Source organism: Scyliorhinus canicula, chromosome 13 (assembly GCF_902713615.1).
Source record: "Scyliorhinus canicula chromosome 13, sScyCan1.1, whole genome shotgun sequence".
Taxonomy (NCBI): Eukaryota; Metazoa; Chordata; class Chondrichthyes; order Carcharhiniformes; family Scyliorhinidae; genus Scyliorhinus; species Scyliorhinus canicula.
The window spans coordinates 117676016-117702563 of NC_052158.1; the positions used below are offsets into that span (position 1 = coordinate 117676016).

Genomic DNA, 26548 nt, shown 5'->3' on the forward strand with positions numbered 1-26548 from the left:
GAATTGCCCGGGGGGGGGGGGGGGGGGGGGGGGGCTGCCGACCGCGCAGCGCAATTCCCGCCCCCGCCGAATCTCCGGTGGCGGAGAATTCGGGACAAGGCGGGGGCGGGATTGACGCCGGCCCCCGGCGATTCTCCGACCCGGCGGGGGGGTCGGAGAATCCCGCCCCTGGTGTCCAACTCTTCTGACTTTTATTTCCCTTTAAGTAAGCTGCAAACTGCCACAGAGTTAACCTCATTGTGGTAAGTCAACAAAGGAAAGAAAAGTTTGAAGAATTATTTGGGCTGGCTATTGAAATGTTTAGCTATATTGGGTCAGATTTTAACTCCACTTGCACGCAGTTCAAATTGAGTCCATTGACCCTGAAATGCTTTGGTTGGTTGTAAATCTGATTTTCATCTGGGGTACTTGGAGAACAGACCAGAAGCCACTTTTTCTGGAATTCTACCATGCTTAGGCCTGACCTGCTCTAGATTCTGGTTGGGGGGGGGGATTAAGGTGAGTTCTCCCATGGCAAACCACCTTGAACACATTTCAGGGCTTTTGCTGGAAAATTACTCCTTTTAGTGCTTTGAAAAACATCATCAGAGCTCATACCAGTTGACAAGTAGTTTGTCAGCCTGTGAAGGCTCCAACTGTTTAATATACCAAGCTAATTGATCCTGAAATAGATCAATTATATACATGAACAGCGGAGCCACACAAGTCGGAGCGAAAGAATTATGAAAAATATTTTTTTTTCTTTGGCTAACTTGGGCCTCAAGTGGGTTGGTAAGACCGTCCAAGGGCAGGAAATAAGCTGTTGGTGGCTCTCCTCAAATGACCCTGTCCCTGGGATTTTGGATGGGCTCTTGGCCGGAGACTAGGACAGACTGCAATTCTGCCCGGCTGTGTTTAGTGCAGCAGAACGTGACACAGGAACTTTGCGGTTACAAAAGGGAGATTTATGACATATAAATTTCCTGCCACAGTAAATATCAAGCGAAGTAAAGAAAGTACAAAGGAAATCTAAATAAAGAATAACTGGGACAAAAAAATAATTTGAGAATAGTTTAGTGGCTAACATAAACGGGACACCAAAAATCTTTTACAAAGCTCAAATAATAAAATGGTAGTCAAAGAAACAAAGAACAAAGAAAATTACCATGATGTGGAGATGCCGGCGTTGGACTGGGGTGAGCACAGTAAGAAGTCTTACAACACCAGGTTAAAGTCCAACAGGTTTGTTTCAAACACGAGCTTTCGGAGCACGGCTCCTTCTTCAGGTGAATGCTCCGAAAGCCGGAGCCGTGCTCCGAAAGCTCGTGTTTGAAACAAACCTGTTGGACTTTAACCTGGTGTTGTAAGACTTCTTACTGTAAAGAAAATTACAGCACAGGAACAGGCCCTTCGGCCCTCCCAGCCTGCGCTGATCCATATGCTTTATCTAAACCTGTTGCCTATTTTCCAAGATCTACTTCCCTCTGTTCCCCACCCGTTCATTTTTCTGTCCAGATGCATCTTAAATGATGCTATCATACCCGCCTCTACCACCTCCGCTGGCAAAGCATTCCAGGCACCCACCACCCTCTGCGTAAAAAACTTTCCACGCACATCTCCCTTAAACTTGTCCCCTCTCACCTTGAAATCGTGACCCCTTGTAATTGACACCCCCACTCTTGGGAAAAGCTTGTTGCTATCCACCCTGTCCATACCTCTCATAATTTTGTAGACCTCAATCAGGTCCCCCCTCAACCTCCATCTTTCCAATGAAAACAATCCTAATCTACTCAACCTTTCTTTATAGCTAGCACCCTCCATACCAGGCAACAACCTGGTGAACCTCCTCTGCACCCTCTCCAAAGCATCCACATCCTTCTGGTAATGTGGTGACCAGAACTGCACGCAGCATTCCAAATGTGGCCGAACCAAAGTCCTATACGACTGTAACATGACCTGCCGACTCTTGTACTCAAACTGTAACATGACCTGCCGACTCTTGTACTCAAGGGTAAGGACAATTAGGAACCAAAACGAAAATCTTCTTGTGGAGCCAGAGACCTGGTTGAGGTAGTAAGTGAGCACCTAAGAAAACAGAAAAAGTGAACGCAAAGAAAATGCTGAGCTGGATTCTCTGGTCCCCCAGCCGTGTGTTACTTGGCAGTGTGCCATTCGCTGTGCTCCCACCCCTTGTCAATAGGATTTCCCAATGAAGCCACCGCATGCTGCTGGGAAAGCCACAAGCAGGTGTGCGCTGCCGGCAGGAATAGAGAATCTTGTGCTGCCTATGTCATTGTAAAGGAGGCGGCATGTTAGATAGGATCAAATTAGATATATTGGAGGCACTTAATAGGCGGGCAGTTCTCAAAGTAGAAAGTGTGATTCAGTGGCCTCGTTGTGCCTGCCTTGATATCGGGGTGAGGCCGTTGTATCTCATGAGAGGCCTCTCGCGAGATTTGCGACACTGGAAACATCGCGCAAGATTCAACTGAATCTCGCAAGACATCGTGATTGTGGCGGAGAATCTCCCGAGGCCAAAAAAAAAAAGCAAAGTGCCGTTGAATAGCAAGATGTCTGCTGAATTGCGCCCATATTCTTTCAATCTTCCTTGGATATGGTATTAGAGGATTGGAGAAAATCTTCTTGTAAGCATCTCCGGCAGGCAAACCCCAGTCACTGCACACGGTGTGGTCTGATAGGAGAATAGGAAACAAGCGGCAGCACGGTAGCACAGTGGCTAGCACTGTTGCTTCGCAGCACCAGGAACCCGGGTTTGATTCTCAGCTTGGATCACTGTTTGCGCGGAGTCTGCACGTTCTCCCCTTGTCTGCGTGGGTTTCCTCCGGGTGCTCGGGTTTCCTCCCACAAGTTCCGAAAGACGTGCTGTTAGGTGAATTGGACATTCTGAATTCTCCCTCAGTGTACATGAGCACGCGCCCGAGTGTGGCGACTAGGGGATTCTCACAGTAACTTCATTGCAGTGTTAATGTAAGCCTACTTGTGATACTAATAAAAATTATTATTATTATCCATCAAAACTGAAGCCTGCTTCCGGAGCCCCTGTTTAAATGCCTGAACGGCTTGCTCTGCCAACCTGTTGGACGCCAAGTGGCACGGGGCAGTACGCACAGATCGATTCCCGTTTGCCTTCAGGAACACCGAGAACTCCTCACTTGTGAAAGAACCACCATTGTCTGTGACAACGGCCTCAGGAATGGCATGCGCCGAGAAATAGATATGCAAACTCTTAACGATCGCACAGGAGGTTTTTTAATTCGTTCATGAAAGACCTTCACAATGATGTGGGCAGCACTGGCTAAGTCAGCATTTATTGCCCATCCCTGAGGGCATTTGATTGTCAACCACATTGCTGTAGATCTGGAGTCACATTTAGGTCAGACCAGGTGAGGACGACAACCTTCCTTCCCTGAAGGACATTAGTGAAACAAAAATTGATCATTAGATTTTTAATTCCAGATTGTATTTTTAATCAAATTCAAATTTCACCATCTTCAACAACAGTACCAGTTGTTGCTCGTTATGCTTTCCTTAATTTGCTCTGTTTTAATTACCTTTGCTCAAGAGTCGCCAGGTATCTTTCTGATACCACCACAAGGTTCAAAACTGAATACTGATCAATGACTCAATACACCAGTTAGTAAGTTTGAAATCAATGCACATTTATTTACACACACAGTCAATTATTACTCATGCACAAACTCTACTCACTAAACTACAACTACTACTAAAAGCCTATACTTAGCTTCGGGCGCCCACTCAGTCAGAGGAACAATGGCCGTTGTCCGGTTCTGATACTGCTGGCTTCGAACTGGTATAGAATAGTAGCTAGGAGCGCCTTTCTCGTAGCGTGCGTTGACCTTAGACTTACTTGGCTGGTGCTTGGCGGGCCTCTCGTCGCTGAGAGCCAAAAGCCAAGGTGAAGATGAAGAGTTCAAGAGTTCTTAAGAGAGCGCTTTGACCTTGGGGACTCTGTTTTATACCCTAAAGGGTTTCGTGCCCTTCTGGACTGTCATTTTGTGAACGTCTAACCACTTGGAATGGGTGTCTAGTAAAAGAAGAAACATCGAGCCCAGCAACAGACCAGCAAAGTCAGCGTGCACTCGAGCCCAAGGGTGACCCGACCACTCCCAGGGGTGAAGGGGCACAACAGAAGGAAGCTTTTGGTGCTCCTGACAGATGGAACACTGCTGAGCCATCTGCTCGATGTTGGTATCCAGGCCTGGACACCAGACATAGCTCCGCGCCATCATCTTAATTTTGGACACTCCTGGGGGCCAACAAGGGGCGAGGCCACATTGGATTTGGTACTGGGTAATGAACCCGGCCAGGTGTTAGATTTAGATGTAGGTGAGCACTTTGGTGATAGTGATCACAACTCGGTTATGTTTACTTTAGCAATGGGCAGGGATAGGTATATACCGCAAGGCAAGAATTATAGCTGGGGGAAAGGCAATTATGATGCTATTCGGCAAGATTTAGGATGTATAGGATGGGGAAGGAAACTGCAGGGGATGGGTACAATCGAAATGTGGAGCTTTTTCAAGGAACAGCTACTGCGTGTCCTTGATAAGTATGTACCTGTCAGGCAGGGAGGAAGTTGACGAGCAAGGGAACCGTGGTTTACTAAGGAAGTTGAAGCACTTGTCAAGAGGAAGAAGAAGGCTTATGTTAGGATGAGACATGAAGGCTCAGTTAGGGCACTTGAGAGTTACAAGTTAGCCAGGAAGGACCTAAAGGGAGAGTTAAGAAGAGCGAGGAGAGGACACGAAAAGTCGTTGGCGGATAGGATCAAGGAAAACCCTAAGGCTTTCTATAGGTATATCAGGAACAAAAGAATGACTAGAGTAAGATTAGGGCCAATCAAGGATAGTAGTGGAAAGTTGTGTGTGGAATCAGAGGAGATAGGGGAAGCATTAAATGGATATTTTTCATCAGTGTTTACACTGGAGAAAGACAATGTTGTCGAGGAGAACACTCAGGTTCAGTCGACCAGGCTAGATGGAATTGAGGTTCAAAAGGAGGAGGTGTTAGCAATTTTAGAAAATGTCAAAATAGATAAGTCCCCTGGGCCAGATGGGATTTATCCTAGGATTCTCTGGGAAGCCAGGGAGGAGATTGCAGAGCCTTTGTCCTTGATCTTTATGTCGTCTTTGTCGACAGGAATAGTGCTGGAAGACTGGAGGATAGCAAATGTTGTCCCCTTGTTCAAGAAGGGGAGTAGAGACAACCCTGGTAATTATAGACCTGTGAGCCTTACTTCGGTTGTGGGTAAAATGTTGGAAAAGGTTATAAGAGATAGGGTTTATAATCATCTTGAAAAGAACAAGTTGATTAGCGATACTCAACACGGTTTTGTGAAGGGTAGGTCATGTCTCACAAACCTTATTGAGTTTTTTGAGAAGGTGACCAAACAGGTGGATCAGGGTAAAGCTGTTGATGTGGTGTATATGGATTTCAGTAAGGCGTTTGATAAGGTTCCCCACGGTAGGCTATTGCAGAAAATAAGGAAGTATGGAATTGAAGGTGATTTAGCGGTTTAGATCAGTAATTGGCTAGCTGAAAGAAGACAGAGGGTGGTGGTTGATGGCAAATGTTCATCCTGGAGTTCAGTTACTAGTGGTGTACCGCAAGGATCTGTTTTGGGGCCACTGCTGTTTGTCATTTTTATAAATGACCTGGAAGAGGGTGTAGAAGGATGGGTTAGTAAATTTGCAGATGACACGAAGGTCGGTGGAGTTGTGGATAGTGCTGAAGGGTGTTATAGGATACAGAGGGACATAGATAAGCTGCAGAGCTGGGCTGAGAGGTGGCAGATGGAGTTTAATGCGGAAAAGTGTGAGGTGGTTCACTTTAGAAGGAGTAACAGGAATGCAGAGTACTGGGCTAATGGCAAGATTCTTGGTAGTGTAGATGAACAGAGAGATCTTGGCATCCAGGTACATAAATCCCTGAAAGTTGCTACCCAGGTTAATAGGGCTGTTAAGAAGGCATATGGTGTGCTAGCCTTTATAAGCAGGGGGATTGAGTTTCGGAACCACAAGGTCATGCTGCAGCTCTACATAACTCTGGTGCGGCCGCACCTGGAGTACTGCGTGCAGTTCTGGTCACCACATTATAGGAAGGATGTGGAAGCTTTGGAAAGGGTTCAGAGGAGATTTACTAGGATGTTGCCTGGTATGGAGGGAAGGTCTTACGAGGAAAGGCTCAGGGAATTGAGGTTGTTTTCGTTAGAGAGGAGAAGGCTGAGAGGTGACTTAATAGAGACATATAAGATAGTCAGAGGGTTAGATAGGGTGGACAGTGAGAGTCTTTTTCCTCGGATGGTGATGACCAACACGAGGGGACATAGCTTTAAATTGAGGGGTGATAGATATAGGACAGATGTCAGAGGCAGTTTCTTTACTCAAAGAGTAGTCGGGGTGTGGAACGCCCTGCCTGCAACAGTAGTAGACTCGCCAACTTTAAGGGCATTTAAGTGGTCACTGGCTAGACATATGGATGAAAATGGAATAGTGTAGGTCAGATAGGCTTCAGATAGTTTCACAGGTCGGCGCAACATCGAGGGCCGAAGGGCCCGTACTGCGCTGTAGTGTTCTATGTTCTATTGTGAAGGTCTTTCAAGACGAGCTCTTGACTCCTTGCCGGGATAACAATCTGCGTGCCCACCAGTAGGACACCATCTGTCTTTCTGTCTGCGTCCAGTCTCGGCTGAGTGATGTAGTGACCAGCCCAGCCGGAGTCCATGAAATTCAATGTGGCGACCAGTTCGTCTGAGAGACCAGCGAAGACCCTCCTTCTCAATCTGCGCATATTTACGTTCAGGCGCCACCTGTGTACGAGAGGCAAAAGCGATTGGCCGCTCCCAGGACGGCCCCAATTCCATAAGGTGATGCATCACATGTGATGATCAACGGTTTGGCAGGATCATAGTGGATTAGCGCCTCTGAATGATGACCATCACCTTAGAAATACAGAAAAGCTGCTTCCTGGGCAACACTCCACACCCAGGCCTGGTGTTTCCTCAGGAGCAGAAGCAAAGGAGCCAGTATGGCCACAAGGTTCAGGACAGGTTTCCCAAGGTAATTAACCAACCCCAAAAACGAGTGACGTTCCATGACATCCTTCAGGGCCTGCTCTTTCTCAGCAACTGGGTGTAAGCCGACCCGATACCCTAACTAGACCACTTCCTTCATGTGGAACACACACTTTGCACAACGCAGGCAGATGCCATATTCTGAGAAGTGCTGCAATACTCCCTGAAGGTTCTCCAAATGTTCCTGGTCTGTACTCCCCATGACTTGCACATTATCCAAATACACTATGACGCGGGGTAAGCCTCGCAGGATATTTTCCATGACTCGCTGGAAGATTGCACGTGCTGATGTCACCCCGAAAGGCAGCCGAGTGTTCTTGTAGAGTCCCCTGTGCGTATTTATCATATGTATTTGCGGGAGGATCTGTCGAGTTCAAACATTACTCCTATCTAGTTTCATGAACGAGCATCCACTAGCCAATTTATCTTGCAGGTCTTCAATGCGGGACATGGGGTAGCGATCCAGCCTGGAAGTAGTATTGACCATCATTTTATAATCCCTGCACAAACGGACCATTTTCTCCAATTTCAGGTCTGGGATCTCGGGTGCCGCCCAATCTGTAAAGGCTGAATAATGCCCAAACTCTCCAACCTGTTGAGTTCAGTTTCCACCTTCTCTACCAAGACGTAGGGATCAGGCCCACCTGGAAGTAGGGCGGCTGAGCCTCCAGGTCAACCTGGATCTTGGTCACGCCCCTTTTATGGTCCCTGAAGACTTCAGGATACTTGACGAATACCTTACAAAGGCCACCGGACCCCATTTGGAGAATGTGCTGCCAGCCCAAGCGCAAATAGAACATAGAACATAGAACAGTACAGCACAGAACAGGCCCTTCGGCCCTCAATGTTGTGCCGAGTAATGATCACCCTATTCAAACCCATGTATCCACCCTATACACGTAACCCAACAACTCCCCCCCCTTAACCTTGCTATTAGGACACTACGGGCAATTTAGCATGGCCAATCCACCTAACCCGCACATCTTTGGACTGTGGGAGGAAACCGGAGCACCCGTAGGAAACCCAGGCACACACGGGGAGGACGTGCAGACTCCACACAGACAGTGACCCAGCCGGGAATCGAACCTGGGACCCTGGAGCTGTGAAGCATTTATGCTAACCACCATGCTACCGTGCTGCCCTTGTAATGGACAACACCCAAGGGCTTTTCGATGTCCCGCATCGAAATGATGTAAGCAATCACGGCTATCAGGCAAGGACCATTCCCTTGAACGATAACGAAAGGGAGGCGAGTAAGCTGGCGTCCATAAATCACCAGAGTCAATGTAATCCCAACAATACTCAGCTGCTCCCCTGTACATGTGGCCACCGAGCTGCGGTGTGCGCTAAGATCAAGGTCTGCACACCACGTTTATGCAGTCAACGGTGCTCCGTGCCAGAACAGAAAACGCCGCTCCATTATCCAATTCTATGGGCTGGATTCTCCGCCAGCGGGATTCTCCGTTACATCGGCCGGTCAATGGGGTTTCCCATTGTGGGGCAGCCCCATGCTGTCGGGAAACCCCCTGGGTACCGACAAAACGGAGAATCCCGCTGGCTGAACATTCCTGCCTGGTGATTGTCGCGCGATATCCGTTCATTTGTTGTCACGCGACAATCACCAGGCAGGAATGTTCCCTTCCAGTCGGGCATTCAGAGGGCATTCAGCCTCTGATATCCGGGTAACCGTTCTCCAAGGCAGCCTTCAGGACACGCGACAACGCAGAATCGCCAAGCAGAAACGTATCGCCAAGTTCCGCACGCATGAGTACAGCCTCAAGCGGGACCTTGGATTCATGTCGCATCACATTTACCCCCCACTATCTGGCCTGGGCTCGCAAAATCCTACTAACTGTCTTGGCTTGAGACAATTCACACCTCTTCAAACTGGGGTTACCCCTATCTCTGGATCTGTAAAGACTTAATTACCTGCAAATGCTCGCATTCTAAGCATTGTCTTACATCTTTGAATTTGCCTATATATATGTTTCTGGAACATACCTCTTCATTCACCTGAGGAAGGAGCAGTGCTCCGAAAGCTAGTGTTTGAAACAAACCTGCTGGACTTTAACCTGGTGTTGTAAGGACTTCTTACTGTGCTCACCCCAGTCCAACGCCGGCATCTCCACATCATATCATTTTATGATTCTATAATCTGGAATTTTAGTTTTAAGAAAACATTTCTACCAATAGCCAGAACTGAGCTGTGCCTTTTGGACCTATTTATTTGGGCTTCCCTACCTGGCATTAGTAACATTGATCTTATCCAAGTTATCAATCAGACAAGGTTTGGTTTGAGACAACAATGCAAGATCAATAATAACGCAAGTACTTTATATCAATGTGACGAGCCATTAGAGTACCTTCTTCTTCATTGGGTTAAATACTGTGGCAATATTGTTGCATAATGTTTTTAGTTTTTATGTTGTTTCGAAGAATTCTCCTTACACCGATTCAATTTCCTTTAGATATTTTGAATTCTCCACAACAATCTAATTATACAGATGCAAAGCTAAAATGATAAAAAGGAAAACTCTATTTTAGATCACAAGTTGTGCCACGCATCAAGTTCCTCGTATTGTTCTGATGGGACAACTCTTCCTGTACAGCGACATCAAACAGATATTAAAAGAAAATGCTGCAATGGTGTCAAGCTGACACTACCAGCTCGTTCACACACAGGATTTGTGTTTGTCTGTCAAGGTCTTGGTGCGGATGTGCGGTTTTGAGAGAAAGTAAGAACTGAAAGAGTTAATGTCATCACAGTAAAAGTACATCTGGAAAAATGTTGTGCAAAAGATGGAATAAAGCGACAGTGGCCAGCATTGAGTGGTTGGGTGTGGTTAGAAGTCTGATGTGAGCTCGGATGTTGGTGGGAGAGAGCAGAAGGAAAAAACATCAAAGCCTGGAAATGACTGGTACTGGGCTAAGCTGGTGTTTCATTTTACAGTATACAAGGTCTTTCAGACCAGTACCAGTCATTTCCCAAATTTTACTGGCTTTACCTTCTGTGAGGGGAGGCCAGGTGCTTCCCAGACAGAAAATTTAGGAGGTGAGTCAAACTACTGTCACACAACCCATTAACAGCCATAATAACAATAACAGAGACCTGGGAACAGAGTGTCTGAACACGAGAGAGAAGTCCGGATATGTATGTACTTAATTTATAAAACATAGTTGCTGCTCAGAAATGGAGAATTATTTCCCTTCAACTGGGGTTTGTAAAGTTGTTCCGAAAATTGACCCAGGGAAATAACTCCAAAGAGCTTAAAAGTCAGTGCCTTCAACGAACCTTTTTGCAGTGTATGCCTAATTTCCTGATTTTCTTAAGAATGTTTAGATTAGGGTAGGCAATTCAACATCATTCATGCCCCTTTTCTGATCTCAGGGCTAGAAAATGATCCAGGGACTAAATCCCAAAGCTTGACTAAACTAAATCCAATGAATGTTGAAAATTATCTTTTACTATGAATCATAAGCAGAATATTTGTTGCAGGTATCTGATAATGGGACACAAAGGAATGTTTTGCTACATTTAGGGTTTTACTCTTTAGGCTCGGTTTTGAATGGCTGCACCAGCCCAGTATCTGGTACACCATTTTCGAATTTGTCACTTCAAGAACAGTGTTAGTTCATTACTCTAGTTCGTAACCTAAATTTTAAATCTCATTCCCACACCCCCTCACCCACCTATCCCTTACCATCCCACCATTGGATTGTTAGAAGCCAGCAATGTACCTGAATTACGAGGCCTGGATTTTCATTGAGTTTGGATAACTTGGGAGTCCTTTCAAAATGGCGGGAATTCCCTAATTTAAGGATTCCTGCCCCCATTTTCCTTCCTGGCAATTTTCACCGGGGCTAAGAATAAGGCTGTGGGTAGTCAGTTCACACGCAGCACTTCCACTCTTGCTAGCTCCACTTGGACAGTTGGGTTCAGATTACATCCCACCCCCACAATATTAACAGTGCTGCACCTCTTCAGTAAGTGGATGTGGTTGACATCTCAGAGGAAGTATGAACCATAGGGGAAACCCAAACCCAACTCGGGAACCAAAAAAGGTATCTGTTCCTGGAATAATTTCTTTGAGATGCATTGGAGTACTTTTCCCATTGTCTCCATTTCCGATTGGGTAGGTTCTCTCAACAAATCAGTTGTATAATAACTTAAAGTGATTCAAATGCCCAGGGCCATTTTTAAATGAAAAATCCCCAACCTGCTCCCGGACTACTTTCATTGACAGGTTATGTCAGTGATCCTCAGTAGGAAGATGGGATTTTGTCTGCACAAAGACTGTGTGTTGGTCACTGCTACCAGTATTGCCATGTATAAATGCACAATTGGCATATAGATTGATGAAGATGAGGTCAAATAGTTTTTCCCTCTTGATGTTTCCCTCACCAACTGCCTCATGTCCAGTCTGGCAGGTATGGAAGGGTAATTAAGGAAGGGAAATATATTTTGGCACAGCCAGTGACACCTGCATTCCATGAAAGCATAATTTTAAAAAAAAAATGTGGCTGGGATTTTCTGTCTCCGCCCGCAGCTGGAGCGTGTGGGCAGGAACAGAAAATTTAAAGAGCTAGCCAAAATTTCACTGACTTTAGGCAGTACTGGAAAATCCTGGACATGGGCAGAGGCAGAAAATCCTGGCCTTTGTCCTTCAGTCAATAGGGATGCCACTGAGCCAACCTTGGTGACGAACACTGATGCACTTCCCCACCCCAACTCCACCCAGAATACACTTTGTGTCCTTGATACCCTCAGTGCTTCTTCCAAGTGGTGTTTAACATGGAGGGACACTGCTTCATTAGCTGAGGGAGGGGGTAGGTGTTAATTAGGAGGAGGCTTCCTTGCTATGTTTGATCTCAAATCATAGAACCATAGAGTAGTTACAGCACAGAAGAAGGCCATTCGGCTCATCATGTCTGTGCCAACTCTTTACAAAAACTATTCACCTAGATCCCCCTCCTTTGCCTTTTTCTTGAGACCTTGCAATTTCTATCTCTTCAGATAATTATTCAATTCTTTTTGGAAGCTTTGATTGAATCTGCATTCACCACATTCTCAGGCAGTGTATTCCAGATCCTAATCACTCGCTGTGTAAAAAAGATTTTCCTCATAATAATGTTGCTTCTTTTATCAATCACCATAAATCATTGCCCTTTTATTTATTATTATCATTGATTCTTCTGCCAACGGGAACAGTTTCTCCCCATCTGCCAAGACCCCTAATGCCTTTGAAGACCTCTATTTGATCCAAGGGAAACAGCCCAGTAGTTTCATAATTATCATTACTGAGATTAGCTTTTCATTTCAGGTATATTCACAAATTATATCATTGAACAATAATACACAGAAAAATTATGACATAAAGTTACATTCACTGATAGAGAAATAAACAATTTCTGGACACCTAGGTATCTCCAGTGCACTCAAAAATAATGAATGGATGGGAGTATAATAACGCATAAGGAAATTGTCAAAAACACAGGTGAATTTATTTACATATAAACAAGTTAAACTTTACAAAGCATTTCACTCCCAGCGTAGACCCTAAGGAGAGGATAGGTTTCACCAGGCTCTGACCTGGGCCTATTTTTATCCTAAGTCTTAACGAGCCTTGGGTGGTGGGTCTCCGCCCCTACCTGGAGCTCTCGTATTCAATGGACCCGATTGGAAGATCAATGATTGCTTTCTCATGGGGATTACAACAGGGAGTTTATGGAAGACACTCCATTAAAAATTAAAACCTTGTTTTTCACCTGAGCAAATGCAATGAAGAGAAGTTGATTATGGGTGTATTTTAGGCCTGGAAGGGGACGTTCAGGACCATGATCTCGAATCCATTTCTGATAAGCCTGGAATATAGGTAAAATAGCTGTTGGCTACAGTTACTGCACATTTCAAAAGATCCATTTGTATAAAATAAAATTAGTAATTCACTCACATAGTATGCAAGTTTAAGTCCTCCCATATCAGCAATGTTTTCTCCAAGTGTAAGTTGGCCACTGACCTGTAGAGGGAGACCAATAGTAGCAAAGTATATTGTAGATATACTCTGAAGTAAAATTACTCCTGGACAAATCTGATAGATTTCACACTATGTATCACATATTCTTTGAAAATTACAATCTTATTGGCTGGAATTCTCTGGCTGCTGGCATTCTCTTTTCCCTCCATCAACACACCCGCACCCATCGGTTTCCCAGCCGCGTGGGGTGGCTTCAATGGGAAATCCCATTGACTAGCGGCAGGAATAGAGGATCTCACCACCAGCGAACAGCACAACACCGAGAAACTCGCCGCCGGAGGACCGGAGAATCCCGTCCATTGTCTTTTCAGAGAGTGGTGGTATTTTTCAGATTGACTCGAGTTTATTGTTTTGCCCGAACATTTCCTCGATCATGATAATTGACAGTAGAACCTTTAAAGTTTGTTAATGGAGCCAGCTTTACACTGCATATTTAACATGCATTGATAATTTATAATTAGCAGTCTGAGATTCCTTTCGAGATATATACTGTCGAGCAGCCTAATCTTGATATGGAAATCCCAGTTCCCGAAATAACAGCATATTCCCAGGTGGACAAAGAGGCAGTGCTCACTCTCTCTCCTTCATGTGTGGACTGTGCAAGTCTGGGGTGCGAGTAGGGATTCTGATGCAGTCTTTGTACTCGGTCTATATTGCACACCTTTCTACTCTTTCGGCGTTCCCTTTCGTATTATTTTAGTCAAAAGTGAAGAAACCCATTGGTTACAATTGCCCAAACATCTCCCTCCCTCCCTCTCTCCCTCCCCCATCAGCTCCCTCCCAATCGCCATCCCCCTACATAGCCTATCAATGACATGTGTCCACACATTTCTCGGGTCGTTTCATAATTAAATCCCAAAAGCCTCGTTCGGGTGATCATCAGATCATCTATGGAGCAATCATTACTGACATTCTAAAGCAACAAATGCCTGAGAATATTTTCTTGATTTATTGAGGCTATGTTATTGGGTTATAGGTATGGGTGATCTTGGTCACCACAGCATTATTGCCTACGATACACTTGACTGAAATTTTTCTGATGTATGCTGTGAATATGCATTCTTTTTTCAATCTTTTCAGTAATTTCAAACCCTGAACTTGGATCACTCTTAAAGTTATCTGGAAAATGTAATATTGATTTCCCAGCGTTCTACAAATATACCTTTGCGTATCTTAATTTGAAGGATGTCATTTGTTTTCTGGAACCAGAAGAGATGCATCATAAATGTGTATCAATTCAGATGGTAAGGTGCACAAACCATGGGCGCGATTCTCCGCACTCACGCCGGTTCGGAGAATAGCGGGCCGCGCAAATTTTCACGGCGACGCAGGTCCGACGCCCTCCCGCTATTCTCCGAACCCCGCACAAACTACACGTCGGGATTCCCGGCAAAGGCCTCGAACGCGCCCCCGAAATGACCAGAGTCGCTACTTATGGGCCCCCCGCTATTCTCCGGCCCGGATGGGCCGAAGTCCCGACGTCATCACGCAATGTTTTCACGCTGGCCAACACACCTGCTTTTCAAGTTCGTCAACCAGTCGTGCTGGCTGACAAGAGCTTCGATTAGGTGAGCGCACCGCTCAACGCACTGCTGGAGTCTGGCCACAACAGGGAAGGCATCCCCGAGAACGGGAGGGGGGTCCAGAGCGGGGGGGAGTGGGGGAGACTGAGGGGGGAGGGGGGGAGACTGAGGGGGGAGTGGGGGAGACTGAGGGGGGAGTGGGGGAGACTGAGGGGGGGAGTGGGGGAGACTGAGGGGGGGAGTGGGGGAGACTGAGGGGGGGAGTGGGGGAGACTGAGGGGGGGAGTGGGGGAGACTGAGGGGGGAGTGGGGGAGACTGAGGGGAGGAGTGGGCGAGACTGAGGGTGGAGTGGGGAGACGGAGGGGTGAGTGGGGGAGACTGAGGGGGGAGTGGGGGAGACTGAGGGGGAGTGGGGGAGACTGAGGGGGGAGTGGGGGAGACTGAGGGGGGAGTGGGGAGACTGAGGGGGGAGTGGGGAGACTGAGGGGGAGTGGGGAGACTGAGGGGGGAGTGGAGGAGACTGAGGGGGGAGTGGAGGAGACTGAGGGGGGGAGTGGGGGAGACGGAGGGGGGAGTGGGGGAGACGGAGGGGGGAGTGGGGGAGATGGAGGGGGGAGTGGGGGAGATGGAGGGGGGAGTGGGGGAGATGGAGGGGGGAGTGGGGGAGATGAGGGGGAGTGGGGGAGACGGAGGGGGGAGTGGGGGAGACGGAGGGGGGAGTGGGGGAGATGGAGGGGGGAGTGGGGGAGACGGAGGGGGGAGTGGGGGAGATGGAGGGGGGAGTGGGGGAGATGGAGGGGGGAGTGGGGGAGATGGAGGGGGGGAGTGGGGGAGACGGAGGGGGGAGTGGGGGAGATGGAGGGGGGGAGACGGGGGGAGTGGGAGGATAGGGAGAGAGTGAGCAAGTGACCCGTCCAACCCCGGTTACAAAATGTCTGCCACCATGCCATGGCGTGCCGGTCACGAGGACACGGCCGCTGGTTGCCCTGTGGCTTTCGGCCACAGGCCACTGACGCACCGGTGAAGAGGACGTAGTTAACTGCCCGTTGGATGCAGAATGTGACCAGGGGTTAGGCTGCCCGCGTGTCAGCAGCGCGACCAGGCCACCGGGACACACAGGTATCCCATGGAAGGCGGCTGCCGAGGTGTCGACTAACCTCCGTCTAACATGTCCCGTTTCTCTGCCTCCTACCACCCTTCTGTAGGTTAGCACAATGTCTGTGAACAGAACGCCTATGTTCTGCGCAGTGGTTGGGGCCGCTGCACTGCATTTGGAGATGCAGCAGCATCCACAGCCACAACCCGCAGTGGATGCAGGGCCAGCTGCAGCAGCAGAGGGAAGGGCCGAGGAGTTGCCAGTCGTCGAGCAGCATGGGGGGGACGAGGAGGAGGAGTGGGAGGAGGAGAGAGTGAGGGTGCAGCCACGGCGCCAAAGGCGACGACCAAGGCCGAGGGTGTACCGTGTCCGGATCTCTTTCCTAACAATGACGGACATCACCTGCAGGAGGAGACTCCGGGTGAGTAGGCGGACGGTGATACATATCTGTCACCTCGTGGCGCACCTCGCCCCACGTGGAACGGGGGGAGGGCACGCGATCCCGGTTGCCATCAAGGTGACGGTCGCTCTGAACTTCTATGCGACCGGCTCCTTCCAGTCTCCGAGCGGGGACCTCTCCGGGATCTTCCAGTCATCGGTGCACAGGTGTATCCGGGATGTGACCGACGCCCTCTATGCCATCGCGGACCGCTACATCACCTTTCCCGAGGCCCGAGCAACTCAAGACTCAGGAGCTCGTGGATTTGCCAGCGTGGCCGGGATACCGAGGGTGCAGGTGGCAATCGATTGTGTCCACGTCCCCATGCGCCCGCCTGCAGGTGACAGGGACGTGTTCACAAACAGGAGGGGGACATACTCCATAAATATCCAGGTAGTATGCGACCCCCACATGAGGATCATGAACGTCTGTGCAAGGTTCCCAGGGAGTGTGCATGACTCCTACATACTGGCGCAGTCGTTCATCCCTGCGATGTTTGAGGGACGTCCCCCCCCGGCTGAGGGGCTGGTTGCTAGGCGACAGGGGTTATCCGCTGAGGTCTTGGCTGATGACACCTATACGGAGGCCTCAGACCAATGCGGAAACCCGATACAACGATGCCCATGCAGCAACCAGGGGTGTGGTGGAGCGCTGCCTTGGCCTCCTGAAGATGAAATTCAGGTGCCTGGACCGCTCCGGAGGGGCACTGCAGTACCAACCTGAGGCACTCTCAATTACGACACGAAAATTAGGTCAGTAATCAAAGGCTTTAATAAGCAGTGAACAATGGCAGCCTCCATGAGAAGTGTGCTCGCAAAATGGAGTCTCATCTTAAGTACTGTTTCCCAGGGGGCGTAGCCAGAGGCGGAGTCCCCCAGGGTTCCAAGCCTCTTAAAGGGGCAATGTATTCCGATCATCACAAGCCTCTTAAAGGGGCAAGGTATTCCGATCATCACATTCACCCCCTGTTTAAAAAAAAACATAGTCCATCGGGATGAAGTGTTTTTAAATTATAAGTTCAGTCTTTGTGGTGGTCTGATAGTCCGTGCTGACTTTCGCCGCTCCGGTGGTGGCGCCGTGGATGCGGTCGGTTCCGATGGTGGTCTATCCGGGAGCACGGTTGACTGAAGCTTTGTCCGCCTTGGAGAGGGGGGGTATCAGGAGTGATTAGGGTGGTCGGTGTCAGCTGGGGGGCAGGGGGCGCTATGGAGGGGACGCTGTCGAAATCGGCGTTCGTTGTAGGGCCGGGAGCGTCGGTAGAAGGGGGGGGGTCGGTGGGAGGATCGGTGGAGTCGGTGGGAGAGCCAGCGGGTGCCAGGTCTCGCAGGGAGACGGTATCCTGCCTGCCGTCGGGGTGCTCGACGTAGGCATAACGAGGGTTTGCGTGCAGCAGGTGGACCCTCTCGACTATTGCATCCGTTTTATGGCTCTTCACATGCCTCCGGAGTAGGACTGGACCCGGAGTCGTCAGCCAGGGTGGAAGCGAGACCCCAGAGGTGGACTTCCTGGGGAAGACAAACAAACGATTGTGAGGGGTCTCGTTCGTGGCCGTACAGAGGAGCGATCTAATGGAGTGCAGGGCATCGGGTAGGACCTCCTGCCAGTGGGCGATAGGGAGACTCCTTGACCGTAGGGCTAGGAGGACAGCCTTCCAAACTGTCGCGTTCTCCCTCTCCACTTGCCCGTTTCCCCGCGGGTTATAGCTCGTCGTCCTGCTCGAGGCGATGCCCTTGCTGAGCAGGTACCGACGCAGCTCATCGCTCATGAACGATGTACCCCGGTCTCTGTGGATATAAGCGGGGAAACCAAACAGAGCGAAGATGCTGCGCAGTGCCTTGATCACTGAGGCCGAGGTAGTATCGGGGCAGGGGACAGCAAAAGGGAAGCGGGAGAATTCATCGATGAAGGTGAGGCAATAGATGTTGCGGTTGTTGGACGGGAGAGGCCCTTTGAAGTCCACGCTTAGTCGCTCAAAGGGCCCAGAGGCTTTTATCAGGCGGGCCTTGTCTGGTCGATAGAACTGCGGTTTGCATTCTGCACAGATCTGGCATGCCTTAGTCATGGTCTTGACCTCCCCCGTGGAGTAGGGCAGGTTGCGGGACTTGATGAAGTGTGCAAGCCGGGTGACCCCCGGGTGGCAGAGGTCATCGTGGATGGCTCTCAGGCGGTCCAATTGCGCGTTGGCGCACGTGCCGCGAGACAGGGCATCTGGGGACTCGTTGAGCTTCCCCGGGCGATATTTAATATCGTACGTATAGGTGGAGAGCTCTATTCTCCACCTCAGAATCTTGTCGTTCTTTATTTTGCCCCGTTGTGCGTTATCGAACATAAAGGCGACTGACTGTTGGTCGGTGATGAGGGTGAACCTCCTACCAGCTAGGTAGTGCCTCCAGTGCCGCACGGCCTCCACTATGGCTTGTGCCTCCTTCTCGACTGCAGAGTGTCGAATTTCCGAGGCGTTGAGGGTTCGGGAGAAGAACGCTACTGGTCTGCCCGCTTGGTTGAGGGTAGCAGCCAGGGCGACGTCTGATGCATCGCTTTCTATTTGAAAGGGGATGGCTTCATCCACCGCGTGCATGGCGGCCTTGATGATGCCGGCCTTGATACGGTTGAAAGCCGACTGGGCCCCATCCGTCAGAGGAAAAACCGTGGTCTTAATGAGTGGCCGGGCTTTGTCCCCATATCTGGGGACCCACTGGGCGTAATAGGAGAAAAGCCCCAAGCACCGTTTGAGTGCCTTGAGGCTACGGGGGAGGGGGAGTTCCTTAAGGGGACGCATGCGGTCGGGGTCCGGGCCTAGGACCCCGTTCTCCACGACGTAGCCGAGGATGGCGAGCCGGGTTGTGTGGAACACGCATTTCTCTTTGTTGTAGGTGAGGTTGAGGGCCCGGGCAGTCTGGAGGAACTTCCTCAGGTTTGCGTCGTGGTCCTGCTGGTCATGGCCGCAGATGGTGACGTTGTACAAGTACGGGAAGGTAGCCTGTAAGCCGTACTGGTCCACCATTTGATCCATCGCCCTCTGGAAAACGGAGACTCCGTTTGTAACACCAAAGGGTACCCTGAGGAAGTGAAACAGCCGACCGGCTGCTTCAAAAGCCGTGTAGGGGCGGTCCTCTGAGCGATTAGGGAGTTGGTGGTAGGCCGATTTGAGGTCAACCGTGGAGAATACCCAATACTGGGCAATTTGGGTCACCATTTCAGCTATTCGGGGAAGTGGGTACGCATCGAGTTGTGTGAAGCGGTTTATTGTCTGGCTATAATCCACAACCATGCGTTGCTTTTCCCCGGAGCGGACTACTAATACCTGGGCCCTCCAAGGGCTGTTGCTGGCCTCTATGACCCCCCTCTTTTAGTAGCCGCTGAACCTCCGACTTGATGAAAGTTAAGTCTTGGGTACTGTACCGGTGACTCTTGGTGGCGATGGGCTTACAGTCGGGAGTGAGGTTCGCAAAGAGGCGGGGTGGCGCAACTTTGAGTGTCGCCAGGCTGCAGACTGTGAGTGGGGGCAGGGGTCCGCCGAACTTCAGTGTCAGGCTCCGGTGGCTGCACTGAAAGTCGAGGCCAAGCAGCAGGGGGGCGCAGAGTTGAGGAAAAATGTACAGTTTAAAACGGGAGTATTTCGCGCCTTGAATTGTGAGGTCAGCAACACAATACCCCGTGATTTGAACCAAATGGGACCCTGAGGCGAGTGCGATAGTTTGGGAGGCGGGATGGGTGCGCAGGGAGCAGCGCCTTACCGTGTCTGGGTGGATAAAGCTCTCCGTGCTCCCGGAGTCGAACAGGCAGGGAGTGTCTTGGCTGTTGATTCGCACCCGCATCATCGAGTTTCGCAGGTGTTTCGGCCGTGATTGATCAAGCGTGATCGCTCCTAGGTGCGGGCCGTCAGAGTCGGACTCACAAAATGGCCGCCCGGAGTCACAAGATGGCCGCCGCCGCCGGTCGCACGTGTCGGGTTTCGAAGATGGCCGCCGCCAAGATGGCCGCTCCCATGACTCGCACGAGGTCGATGACGCGTCAGAAGTGGGCGTGCCCGGCCGCAGTGCAGCCGTGTTGCGGGGTCTGTGAGGCCGGGAGCTTGATTTCTGGGCCCGGTGAGACTTTTGTTTGTGGCCTTTGGGCCCAGCCAGGCAGACTTTCGCGAAGTGCCCTTTCTTCCCGCAGTCGTTGCAGGTCGCGGATCGGGCCGGACAACGCTGACGTGGGTGCTGGCCTTGCCCACAGAAATAGCATGGGGAGCCCCCGGAGTGAGTGGATCGATGCGTGGCACAGGCCTGTAGCGTGGCCGAGTCTGGAGGGGATCGAGAGGGATTCGTAAGGTCCGCGGAGTACGTACGGAGGTTACGGTGGGCCGTTTCGAGAGAAAAGCCGAGCGTTACCGTGCCTTGGAGATCCTTCGCCCCGTCTTCTAGGAGCCGCTGCCGGATGTACGATGACCTGATGCCAGACACAAGGGCGTCGCGAATGTGTAAGTCCCTGTGTTCTTCAGCCGTCACTGCTTTGTGGTCGCAGTTCCTCGCGAGCGCGGTGAGTCTTTCCACAAACTCGTCCAGCATTTCCCCGGAGCGCTGGCTGCAGGTCGAGAGCAAATGCCTGGCATGTACCTCATTGGTAGTCTTTATGAAGCGTTTCTTCAATATTTCGATCGCCGCCTCATAGGTCGTAGCGGTTTCAATCATGGCAGAGATTCGGTGGCTCTCCCGGCCATGTAGGAAGCGCAGCTTGCGAGCGCTGTCGACATCAGACGGTGAGGAGTCCAAATAATCCTCAAAACACCGGAGCCAATGTTTAAAGATTTCCGAGGCTTCAGGCGTCCTGCCTTCCAGGTTGAGTCTCTCTGGTTTCAGACCGCTGTCCATCTTGATGTGCACTGCTTATTAAATTGAGGCACTCTCAATTACGACACGAAAGTTAGGTCAGTAATCAAAGGCTTTAATAAGCAGTGAACAATGGCAGCCTCCATGAGAAGTGTGCTCGCAAAATGGAGTCTCATCTTAAGTACTGTTTCCCAGGGGGCGTAGCCAGAGGCGGAGTCCCCCAGGGTTCCAAGCCTCTTAAAGGGGCAATGTATTCCGATCATCACAAGCCTCTTAAAGGGGCAAGGTATTCCGATCATCACACAACCCGACAGGGTCACTCGCATTGTTGTGGTCTGCTGTGCGCTGCAGAACATCGCGATGCAGAAGGGAGATGACCTGCTGCAGGAAGCGGAGGGAGAAGCAAGTGGCAGTGGTGCCAGCACAGAGGAGGAGGAGGAGGAGGAGGAGGCTGGCGGAGTGGTGGGCGCAGCACGCAGACACGACCCTGGTGCTGGTGATGTCCAGGAGGCGGCACGACGGACCCGGCGAGGACGGTGGGCATGCGACGCCTTGGTGGCAGCACGGTTCACGCGTCGTATGTAACGTCCCCGCTGAACACCAAACCACCACCTGCATCGCTAGTCGTGCAGAGGGTCAACACATAACTGCCACCACCACAACCCCCCCCCCCCCCCCCCTCTCTACACTGCTCCACAGACATCACCCTTACCACTGGGTCCAGACGGTATGGCACAACATTGATGGCTGTGTCAGCGGGTGTGATCAGTGCCATGTGGAATGATGACAGCCCGCTCTGCGAAGAGCTGTGAGCTCAGAATCGTTAGAGAGAGTCTGACCCATGGCAATAGCTGAACCATCCATTTTGGTGGCCGCTGAGATCGTCACGGACACTCCATCACGTGCCCGCGTGGGCTAGCTGTGGGAGGGGGTGGGGGGGAAGGGACTGCACACCCGGCACCGAAGTTTCATTGCTCGTCAACCCCAGCGACACTCGGTCACCATCACGATTCCTGTGGCTGTGGAACAATCACACGGTATTACAAGTAAGGTGGAACAGTGCGTTTAATGTGAACAAAAATTTACAGGTGCCCTAGCCCCTACAACTAAACTGTGCCCTTCACCCGTGCCAACTTACTCAATCTCTCTCTTTGTTGCCTTACGGGCCCTACCACTACGTCGAAGTGATTCCCCAGATAATATAGCAGGAATGGAGGAGGACTGTTGCGAATCGCCCCCTTCGACTCGTTTCTCCTTCGGCAAGCGTTTCCTGGGGCAACCCGGCCTTGATGGGCCAGGCTGCTCTGCAGGCGTCTCGGATGACGTTGTGCCACCCTGCTCTGCCTGCTGCCCACCCGATGCACTAGGGATGGGACGGGGGGAGGCCGAGAATTCCGGGACGTCCCGTGATGGAGTTAATGGGATGGGCCCCGAAACCTCCTCCTCCCTCGGGGAGCCCGGTGGCCCCCGGGCTTCACTTTGGGACAGAGGTGCGAGCGGGGAGGTGCCCCGTCGCGCCACCGATACCTGGAGCTGCCAGTCCTGGAGGCCTGCAACGGTATCCACCAGGATCCGAAGGTTTGCAGAGACGGAGTCCAGGGAGTTAGATATTCCCGCCAGGGACTGTGCGATCTCAACCTGTGAGTGCACAACGCCAACCAGCACATGTGTTAGGCGGTTGATGCTCTCCGCGACTGACTGCTGGGACTGTGCCATCGACTTTTGGGACTGTGCCATCGACTGCTGTGACTGTGCCATGGCGTGCTGCGACTGGGCCATGACCTGCTGAGGCTCGGCCATGGCCCGCAGGGCGCCTGCAATGTCGTGTTGGCTCTGGCGCATTGCTGCCTGTGAGAGGGCAATCCTGTCCAGGGCCGAGGATGGCGCGTGCACATTAACCCCAACGTCTTGCATAACCTGACCCATTGCCTCCACCGCGGATGCCACCCGTGCGGCGTCGGCCTGGGTTGCTGCCATGAGCGGCACCACTCCCTGCTTGTGGACGCGGTTCGACTCCTCTAACAGCATCTGCAGAGTCTGGAAGACAGCCCTCATCACGTCATTGTTTTCCTGGGTTTCTTGATGCATCGTCTGTGCGGGTGGGTTGAGAAAGTCCAGGAACTCGGAAAATGTCTGGGAACCAGCTGCATGCTGGGCCTGGTCTGGCCTCCGCCAGTCCGGGCCCTCGGCTGCTCCGACCTCCACCTGCTGTACCTGCTCAGCTGTGATGTGCGACCCAGACTGTGACCCAGGAGCCTCATCACTAAATAGGCCAACCGGGGTGAGTGTCTCTGGGATGGTGGATGGTGTGGGAGATAGTTGTGCTGCAAGCTCGAGGTCGTCTTGGGTTGACGCCGCCTCTATATCATCGGCCCGCTGAGAGGCCGCAGGGCGTTCGCGGGCCATTTCTCTCTCTTGCTCTGTCGCCGCCCTCTGGGCGTCCTGCTCCACAGATTCGGTTGGGGAGGATGGGACTCCCCGCTGATCGGGCACCCTCTCTTGTGCGGCCCTGGGTGAGGTGGGGGCAGATGCCTGTGTCTGCCTGGAGGCAGACAGCCCTGGTTGTTCGGCATCACGTCCTAGGGAAGAGAATGAAACGGGTTATTTAGATTCGCTCGGCCGGGCACTGGACGGTGACCCAGTGGGCAGGGGGTGAAGGGACAGAGGATGGGGGAGGTGTTCCAGTGGGCAGGGTGTGTGAAGGGACAGAGGATGGGGGAGGTGTCCAAGTGGGCAGGGTGTGTGAAGGGACAGAGGATGGGGGAGGTGTCCAAGTGGGCAGAGTGTGAAGGGACAGAGGATGGGGGAGGTGTCCAAGTGGGCAGGGTGTGTGAAGGGACAGAGGATGGGGGAGGTGTCCAGGTGGGCAGGGTGTGTGAAGGGACAGAGGATGGGGGAGGTGACCCAGTGGGCAGAGTGTGAAGGGACAGAGGATGGGGGAGGTGTCCAAGTGGGCAGGGTGTGTGAAGGGACAGAGGATGGGGGAGGTGTCCAGGTGGGCAGGGTGTGTGAAGGGACAGAGGATGGGGGAGGTGACCCAGTGGGCAGGGTGTGAAGGGACAGAGGATGGGGGAGGGGGGGTGTTTGTCATGCAGGGTTGTCTCACTTGTTGCAGCTCCGCCAACCTCGCATTGCGCGATCTCCCGGGTGGCAGATCCCCCAATAAGGTCCAGTGCCCTCTGCTCAAACGTGGTGAGGGGGCGCAGGATGGGCGAACCCCCTCCAGTCTTGTTCCGCTCACGGGTGTTGTGAGCGGTCTTGTCCTGTTGGGGGAGGGGGCATAGGTATATCATTACAATACGACAGGTATCAGCAGTCCGTTCAGATACTGGCACAGTTTGGGGGTCAAGTTGTAATAAGACCATTGCATCTCTCCACGGGGGCCAGAGTGCTGGGTCTGTGACTACTTTGTGAACCACCCTCAACTCACTCTGCCCCAATCCCCCTCCACCCCCCCTGTGCCGGGGGGGCGGGGGGGGGGGTGATTAAGTAAAGGGGGGAGGGATGGTTGTGACCCGGGGGCACCCTCTTGGCACTTACCCTGGCAGCCCTGGTGAGGTCGTGCATCTTCTTCCGCCATTGGTCTGCAGAGCAAGGGGTCTGCCCCACAGCACTGACGGCAGCAGCCACCTCACGCCAGGCCTGGCGCACCGCGCTGGCAGGGTGGCGATGCCCTCTACGCGGGCAGATGATGCCCCTCCTCTGCTCGATTGATTCGAGCAGCATCTCCATGTCAGCCACAACGAATCGCGGAGCTGCTCTCCTGAGCTCCGACATCCTGGCCTAGTTTCTGTGCTCGCCCGCGCCCTTTTACAGCGTCGGGCGGAGTCACGTGGGCGTGTTCGTAGCGTCGCCGCTTTCCGGCGTCATCGCACACGTGATTGACGCGGCCTCGATCCTAGCCCATTTCCCGGACGTGCATACCTCGGGAAATGGGCCGTGTCGGGCCGTCGCAAAAGTCGGCCGTTTTCACGGCCAACCGCGATTTTCCGCGGGTGCGGAGAATCGCGCCCCATGTCTCCCGAAGGTGATTGGGGAGGACCAGACAAGGGGCGCGATTCTCCGCAAATGCGGAGAGTCGTAAAGGCTGCCGTGAAACTGGCCGTGTTTCACGGCAGCCACCGCGCCCCCTCCCGGGACCCGATTCTCCCCCCCAGGCGGGGCTAGCAGCGCGGCCTCGCGAAGCACGGCATCGCGGGCTTAGCGACCGTCGCTAAGGCCGCGCGCCAAGCCTCATGGCGGCTGACGCACACGATGACGTCAGCCGCACATGCACGGATTGGACGGCTCCAACCCGCACATGCGCGGATGACGTCATCACGCATATGCGTCAAACCCGCGCATGCGCGGGCCGTCATGCCCCTCAGCCGCCCCGTGGACTGATCCTGTGTGGCGGTGGAGGAACAAAGAGTGCGCGGGTATCGGACCCGCTGCCCGCGATCAGTGGGCACCGATCGCAGGCTCATGCCACCCTTGGCCGCGGCCGTGCCAATCGGTACCATGGTTGTCCGGAACGGCACTTTGCGGCCGTTTTCACGAACGGTGAGAGCAGGTGTGTTTGTGTTTGTGAAAACGGCCGTAAAGGCCTTGGAACGCGGCCCATCGGCCTGGGGAGAATCGCTGTTCGCCGTAAAAAACGGCGAGCAGCGATTCGTGTCGTGGGGCGGCCGTGGGGGGGGGGGGGGGGGGGGGGGGGGGGGGGCGAATAGCGGGAGGTCGGTAAAAATGTCGGGAAGGCCCTCCCGCTATTCTCCGACCCGTCGTGGGCAGCGGAGAATCACGCCCAAGTTTCATGAATGTGATCCTGTCTTCAGTGGAGGGAAAGGAGACGGAGGGTGGTGGTGGCACTAGACACAGAGAGGCGTTTGATCGGGTAGAGTGGGGTTATTTGATGGCGACTTTAGAGAGAATTTGAATTGGGCTGAGGTTTGTGGCATGGGTATGGCTGTTGTATTAGGAGCTGATGGCAAGTGTTTGCACCAGTAGTATGAATTCAGAGTACTTTGCACTGGTAGAGGTAGGGGTGCCCCATGTACTCCCCCTGTTGTTTGCACTGGCTATTGAGCCCTTGACCATCGCGCTAGGAGCTCGGGCTGTGGAAGGTTAGTGGGGAGGGTGTGTGTGTGTGTGTGTGTGTATATGGGGGGGGGGGGGTAGTGGAGCACAAGGTTTCCTTATATACTGATGAGCAGCTATTGTACATCTCGGAACTGAGCACATCGGCGGGGGTATAATGGGCTGCGTCAAAGACTTAGGACTTTCTCGCGGTATAAATTGAACTTAGGCAAGAGCGAGTATTTCATGGTCTCCCAGCCAGGAGAAGGGGCGGGGTGGAAGGGCTGCCATTCAGTTTGGCGGCAATCCATTTTAGGTACTTGGGGGTGCAGGCGGCCTGGGATTGGGGTGGGCACCGAAAATATAATTTTATTAGTTTGGTAGGGGGGTGGGGGGTGAAGGCCCGACTTATTAAGGTGGGACAATTTCCCTCTGTTGTTGGCGGGCGGGTGAGGATAATTGTGTTATGTGTTACCATGATCTTTGTTTTTA

General features: G+C 52.0%; 1 protein-coding gene across 2 annotated transcripts in view; it reads right to left on the minus strand.

The window, feature by feature from the left end:
- Nucleotides 1-26548, minus strand: part of LOC119976317 (endothelin-converting enzyme-like 1) — a 159603-nt gene that overhangs the window by 16362 nt on the left and 116693 nt on the right. For both annotated transcript variants that reach the window (XM_038816760.1, XM_038816761.1), the window contains exons 14-15: nucleotides 13045-13110; nucleotides 12860-12955 (exon numbers count right to left, since the gene is read on the minus strand). In XM_038816760.1, coding sequence (XP_038672688.1) covers nucleotides 12860-12955; nucleotides 13045-13110 — 162 coding nt within the window. The remainder of the gene's footprint in view (nucleotides 1-12859; nucleotides 12956-13044; nucleotides 13111-26548) is intronic.